This window comes from Morone saxatilis, unplaced genomic scaffold (assembly GCF_004916995.1).
Source record: "Morone saxatilis isolate NCDOM2014 unplaced genomic scaffold, NCSU_SB_2.0 Contig15, whole genome shotgun sequence".
Taxonomy (NCBI): domain Eukaryota; kingdom Metazoa; phylum Chordata; class Actinopteri; family Moronidae; genus Morone; species Morone saxatilis.
The window spans coordinates 16,841,553-16,848,575 of NW_023339707.1; the positions used below are offsets into that span (position 1 = coordinate 16,841,553).

Below are 7,023 nucleotides of genomic sequence, written 5' to 3' on the forward strand. Positions count from 1 at the left end.
GTCATGCAATAAAATGCAAATTAATTACTTAAAAAAAAAAAAAATACAATGTGATTTTTCTGGATTTTTGTTTTAGATTCTGTCACTCACAGTTGAAGAGTACTTGTGATCAAAATTACAGACCTCTACATGCTTTGTAAGTGGGGAAAACCTGCGAAATCGGCAGTGTATCAAATACTTGTTCTCCCCACTGTAAATAGCTCTACACACCCACCTGTATAGATATATTGCAGGATGGCTCCAAAGGCTGCAGGGTTTACCTGAAAACCAAAACCACTTTTATCCATACAGACAGGAAGAGACAAAGCTGACAGCACACCGCAACAGAATGAATCAACCAGAATATATATGTTTATCTACCAAAGGATGCTTTAGGGTGATCAGGTTCTTCCCTTTCCATTTTTTCTCAAACATATCCATGAAGTACTCGGAGCGTGCACTCAGAACACATCGGTGGGCCATGAATATTTGTCCATGGACCAAAAACTTGACATCGCTGTGTTGACCCTGCTCCAGTAACCTAAAGCAGAAACATCAAACGTTAGATGGAGGTAAAATAGTAAAGATTTTATACTGTACGATACATTTTCCTGTTTCTTGGCACTGTAAACTACTAGAACAGCTGAGGAGAATAAACTGCTCTTTCTCCTGCTCTGTAGAGGAATGAATGTGCATGAATGGCAAACACGCACTTGACCCTTACATGTGCAGAAAGTAGTTAAAATCATCCCGCTGCATGGCGCGGACACCAACGCACTTATAATCTTTGAGCAGCCGTCGTACGGAGTCATTCAGGGAGCCGTACATACACCTCTCGCCATCAAACGTGTTGGCTTCACACTTAGCACCTGAAGGAAAAGATAAGGGGGGAAAAAGAACTATGATTACAGAACATTTCAGTGTGATTACATTGATGTCAAACTATAGTAGTTTTACCATGCAGACTTTCATTATGTTTGCATTACTTAATAAAGGCTAACCCTAACCCCAGTGAAATTCCAGCCTTACCACTAGCCAACAGGTACTGGACCAGCTCTTCATGGCCACAGAGACAAGCGTAATACCTGTAGAAATAAAGTGTACATACATCACATTTTAAGATATGATAATAATGATGATGCCATGTGAACAGGGGCATTAGACTGCTTGCCCGAATTGTACTTACAAAGGGGTGCTGTCCCATTTATCTCTTACATTGAGGTCCACATCCCTTTGTTCAACAAGGTATCTTAGAGAGAAAAGAGAAGAAACGAGTGGACACAGTGATACTGAGTGTACTGAAGTCTACGATATGTAAATATATCTGAATGTAAGATGGATAAAAAACACAAATTAAACATTGGGATTATTTCACATACAAGCATCACTTCTGTTAGACTGTTTTCTGCTTTCATCAGCACTGCTGTAACAATGTATTTTATGAAAACTACAGTCATGCAAACACTGATCTATCTATATTCATATAACATATATAGGAGATATCCTGCAGTGCTGGAGTCAACTGGGTGGTTAAAGACTAGTTAAGACTTGTATTGTCTTGACTAAGTACTTCTCTCTTGTTATCAGCAGGAGAGAGGGAGTGTCTTACATCAGTAAAACAAAAATCTAAAGGCTGCATAGCTGACAGCAGCATATATTCTCCACATATCATCCTGTTATACACCTGACACTGACACTACGTTGCATCTGGAAAACTGAGCATCTGACCTACAAACGCTAGCTAAAGTTACCAGCTGGCTCATCAAAGCTAATGTTAGCAACCCTCTCCGTGTTTACCACCGCCACACACTGCAGTTAGCTCCGAGCTTTAGCTGCAGGGCGACAGCTAAATAACACTGTACAGAGGAGCACACACAATAACAACAAGCAGCTTTTTTTTTTTTACTGCAGAAGCAAAAGAGAGACAACCAAGCCAAAAAAACAACAACAAAAAAAACAACAACAACAATGTCAGCTGAGCCGCTGCTTACCTGACTCTACAAATGTCGCCCTTTCTGCAACTACTAAACAAATCGTACACATCCATGGTCGCCGCGGTGTTTTCGGTCCTCTGTAATGCATTGAGACGGCCTGTCTACTGGACAGGTGGAGCTTGTTCACAGGTGACTCGGTCGCCGCTGAGAAAGTTTTGCTGGCTGGCTGCTTGACACCTTCTTGCACGGTGTTGTTTACAAATCGAGTCCTGGGTTGTTTAGATTAGGGCGAATGGGGTCTGGCCGTCACGTGACGAGTGTCTGCTTCACTTGGTTGTAGAGAATGGCGGAAAAGTGACGACGGCTCGCAAGACGGCGGACGTTTGTTATTATTAAACAGAGAAAAAGTTATATACTGTCTTATTTGTTATTATTTTTTTTACATGACTTGAATAACAACAGCCTTAAACCAATTTTACAAGTCAAATTTGTTGTCGTTTTGACTGCATGTAACTTAACAAGAGCTGCCACTCATGCTAACGCCTATTAAACTCTAAAAATCGGACTTCACTTGAATGCAGCACACGTCATTCTATCAATCATGTTTGTTTACTACAATAAAACTGCATCAAAAATCATCTCCCAGTGCTGTGGATGTTACTTTTTCTGTTGTTTTTATCGAAATGTTTTTTTAATCAGAATATTAAGATGTGATGCAGACCAGAGATATTATAGTTTATATTTATTTATTTTTTTTATTTTTCAACTGAGTTTAGTTTCAAGTGTTTTTTTTTTTTGTGTGTGTCAGGGTAGTTTTTATTTACCTACCCTTATTTATTTATTTATTTTTGGTTTAAATATAGTTCTTATTATTAGTTTCAGTGTTTGTGTTAGCTTTCTTCAATTATACTATGAGGGATATTTGTCAGCAGCAAGATTTAAGAAATTCAGAATAGATATTACGACACAAACACACCCATTGTAAAGAGCAGTTGACTTACAGTCATGTAGACATCCCAGTCTCAGTAATGCACCAGTGCCTCCTCATGCTGCTTTTGTGTTGACAAATTTGACCAAAGACTAAAACTGAAGACATTTCCTGTATATTTTAAGTTTTTTTCTAAAGTCTAGCTTTTATTTTTATTTCACCAATAGCCTAGATAACCTGCCCCAGGTTGTTCCTCTCACTGGGGCCAGACAAATCCTTATACAGCCTGAAAGCCACAATGCTGTTTCACATCAGTACTATTTACCTCATTAAACAATGAAAGGGCAACTTATGTGTATAAAAGCATTCATATATATATACGCATATTGCATATTTATTAATATAAATAAAAAATTGTCATACAACAATAGTGCAATGAAAAGATAGTGTTTGAGATCTTTTAATCATTTGTTCAGTTTGAGTGTGGAAAGCCGCTGTTTTAATAAGGAGATCTGAAGTTGGAGTTTTTCTTGCTCCAGCAGGAGGTTTTCCTTCTGCAGGGACAACAGATCCACTTGCAAACTCTCTGTGAGTAGAAAAACACACAGAAAAACATGTAATTAGTAGTGTAACAAACATAGTATGTAATAACTGTCACTGGAAATAATTCTTACTCACATACGTGTATTTTTAATTCAACTTCTAAAAGGGGAAAACACGCTGTGATCCAACCATCATTCAGATTTGTGACATGTTCCAATGTTTTTCTTTAATAATTAGCAGTAAAAGCACCCATAATGCCATGGTATGGCAAATTATTTTCTATTTTTCTTACCGTATCAACACAGTAAGAAAAAATATAGACTGTCATAAGACCTAACCTTTAAGCCCCATAATGCAAAAAATTTAGTAATTGTCACCACAGAGGTAGCATTAGTCAATCACAAAAGTGGAAATTTCAAATAGTTTAAATAATGTGCTTTAAAAAAAAAAGGGTCTGTGACAAGAAACACGGCCAAATTCCAAGCTAATGAAAGCTTCAGTTCAGCTTTTGTCTCAAATACTTCACTCCCTATTCTATCGGCGACAGGACATACAGTAAATTACCGTTTTTCTCTTCGCCTGTGACAGCTCTGTTAACTGATGATCTCTGTCTTTGGTGGCTGTTTGCCATCCAGAATGGAAGAGCGCTGCGTAATTCTAGCTCGACAGGGTAGTGGTCGCTCACTCTCAGGGCCTGCGGGAGGGTGTATATACTGAATGAGGAATGTTCTCACAAAACAAGACAGTGAAAGAGCCATACAATTGCACAACATGATGGTTAGTAGGGACAACTCACCATTTCTTCTGTCATAGAAAACTCCTTGTGGAAATTGAATGGCTTGGCTGAGTTTGGCACAATGGCTGCCAGCATGTCGTCTCCGTAAACCACAATCCTGTGAGAGAAATATATGAATTCATTCACATATAATGACAATATGTGGAAGTGCCTGAATGGAGTTTATGAATGCACACATGCCGGTCGTAAGTGTGTTCATTCGACGTATTTGCGGTGGTGTCCACGTCATCACCGATCAGCCAGTGGAAATTCTTGTCGCTGCGAATACGGATCCCATTCATTTCTTTCTGGGTGAGATACGCACCATCCGCATTGAAATCCCCCAGGATTATTACATTCTAGAGGAAATCAAAAATGGTCCTTTTAGTACTAATAATAGTTCCTATATCCTTTAGCTTGGATATTGGAATACAGAGAAATCCTATCAAAAGTAGCCATGTTACAACATTGTAAAATGATCATTTATAAGCTATATAAGTGGTGTGATTCTTCTGATATGGAAGTATAAAATTAAACTGTATGTGGTCATAAATCGAGTTATGATGTATATCACAAACAGGTAAACTACTGATGCAACAGGATGATGCAACCCACATCAGTTTTCCATTTGTCTTTGACCATCAGGAAGACCTCATACAGCTCATCCAGCTCTTTCTCCGAGTCCCAGGGTGTGGTGCGGACCGGGATGAGCACTATATCCTTCAGCACTACAAACAAAAACAGTCCCGTCAACAACAAATGCTTGTATCCATGGGGATGCATACAAAACTAACTTAACTGGATAAACCTGTCCTCAGCTCCTTTGAATCACATTGTCAGACCAGATCAGACTCAGTTAGTTAGACAAAACAAGCAGGTACATATATAGACATGAGTCAGACATGCCATAAAAGTTACAGCGACAACATCTACAGCAACCGACTAAGAATGAGATAAAAAAAACACGCTAATATTCATAACTGCCTGTAAACAGGCAGGTCAGGTGCTGGTAGGTCGCAGGACCAAGAAATCAGAATTAACAACCGTACACTGGAGTGACTTTACTGTGATTTATTTAAGAGCACACAATGCGTTTCGCTCGTAGCTTTCTCAGGTTAAAACAATCACAATAAAGTCACTCCAGTGTGCGGTGGTCAATTCTGATCCATAACTCCCTGTTATTCCTTAAGATCCAATTAAGTGTGGAGACTGACCTGTGTTGTGTGGTTTGAAGTGGAGGATATACGGCTCCCTTGCAAAAGCATCCATGTCGTTCACCTGGTTGTCTTCATATTGATAGCAGTCAATCAGGTCGACAACATCATCCCTTCAAAGTAGGAAAAAAAAAAAGGCTTTTCAGTGCAGCTTTGATGAGCACATTATAAAAATATGACAGTCTGCATTATGATGTGATCTTACCTGTACAAAAACAAAAATTGTTCCTTGTATCTGTTCCTTCCTAGGCGGGTACTGAGCTGTAGAGCGTAGTGATGTGTTGTGTTGACTCTGAGATGGCGTAGGACAGTAAAAGTAAGCATACATGTAAAATAAAGGCAACGATCTTTGCTTCATTCAGAAATAAGAAATGTAAACTCACGTGTTCAGTTCTTTGATGAAAAGTTTCACAGAAGCTCCGCTCCCATCCACCACCTCAAGAATCACTATGATGTCGTATCGAGACACAATCTACAAAAGATGTGGAACAATTGAAAAGAAAGGAAAACTATTAGTCTTTTAGGTTATCCCTGGCATTCAGGCTTATATTTCTCCTTTGAACTGGTTACAGCTTAAAGAAGGCTATAATTACCCAGGTATGAACAAAGAACACACACTTTAGATCTCTCCTCTTGGCTGTTTCCCAAATATCACACCAAAGACATGGACCATGGATTCCCAATAATCTACCCTTGTTATTATTACTGGTCTTTTACTGTGTAATGTCTTTGTTTATGTAACCACCTGATGCTTTACTGCTGTTTTACCTTAACCAGAGCTGCCAGGACATCTGGATCGGAGAGTTTTGTGATTCCAAACCTCTGGACGTTGAACGAAGCAATCTTCATATCCGACTAGAGCTAAAACAGACCTTTAAAATCATAAAATGATTCAGTATTTCTTGAAATATACACAACACAGACACACAGTTGCAGCTGTTTTCTCTCTCAGTTTACTTACCTACAATAATGTATTGACGTTGTGTAGATGGCACAGCTTCAGTGGCACACAGCCTTGACAAGAATAAACCTCAATCAGGTTGTACGAGAGACTTATTTCTCTGTAGTTGTTTTTCTAAAGGGAGGTGATGATTGCATAATCACTGCCAAAAGGGAGTGAGGGAGTTTGAAAAGAAAGAAAAGACTGTTTGACATCAAGGAGACGGCCCGTTTTTTTTGTTTACAACCAGCTGTCACTTACAGTGAATACTTACATGACACATTAAACAGAAAGTTGAAGAAAATAAGTAATGTTATAGCAGTATAACAATATGTCTATAGCTACAATTCCAAGATTTTTGTTTTTTTGGGGGGTCTTTTATTGGAGGTGGGGGGACAGGTCAGACAGCTCGGACCCTGGGCTACTACAGCAAGGACTCAGCCTTAGTACATGGACACTAACTCTACCAGGTGAGCTATCCGGGCGTCCCAAATTCGAACATTTTGATTCAATCTCCTTTTCTCTCTGATCTTAACTGTTCCTAACTTGATCCTAACAGGCAGGAAAACGACAAAAACAACAACGTTATAACATTCTTCCCAAAAACCAGTATATCTTACCTGGTTTTATAATATTTTGGCACATTCTCTAGGCAACCTACATGTTGTGTGCAGTACATTATTGTCACTTTTTGTGAACTTGTTTCAACC

At 39.0% G+C, this 7,023-nt stretch overlaps 2 protein-coding genes across 2 annotated transcripts in view; both read right to left on the reverse strand.

Moving 5' to 3' along the window:
• abtb1 (ankyrin repeat and BTB (POZ) domain containing 1) overlaps positions 1 to 2,026 on the reverse strand; it is a 7,019-nt gene extending 4,993 nt beyond the window's left edge. Inside the window, exons 1-6 of the mRNA XM_035656540.1 lie at positions 1,971 to 2,026; positions 1,166 to 1,228; positions 1,009 to 1,064; positions 704 to 848; positions 361 to 520; positions 215 to 260 (exon numbers count right to left, since the gene is read on the reverse strand). Of these exons, the coding sequence (XP_035512433.1) occupies positions 215 to 260; positions 361 to 520; positions 704 to 848; positions 1,009 to 1,064; positions 1,166 to 1,228; positions 1,971 to 2,026 (526 nt within the window). The remainder of the gene's footprint in view (positions 1 to 214; positions 261 to 360; positions 521 to 703; positions 849 to 1,008; positions 1,065 to 1,165; positions 1,229 to 1,970) is intronic.
• Positions 2,027 to 3,283: 1,257 nt separating this feature from the next.
• On the reverse strand, positions 3,284 to 6,444 carry LOC118324676 (deoxyribonuclease-1-like 1). Its single transcript, XM_035657121.1, has 10 exons — positions 6,335 to 6,444; positions 6,142 to 6,245; positions 5,757 to 5,845; positions 5,579 to 5,665; positions 5,374 to 5,486; positions 4,775 to 4,887; positions 4,361 to 4,518; positions 4,181 to 4,277; positions 3,949 to 4,078; positions 3,284 to 3,427 (listed from the first exon to the last, which is right to left on the reverse strand). The coding sequence occupies exons 2-10, from the start codon at positions 6,220 to 6,222 to the stop codon at positions 3,306 to 3,308; spliced, it is 990 nt and encodes a 329-aa protein (XP_035513014.1). The 5' UTR covers positions 6,223 to 6,245; positions 6,335 to 6,444; the 3' UTR covers positions 3,284 to 3,305.
• Between the last annotated feature and the right edge of the window lie 579 nt (positions 6,445 to 7,023).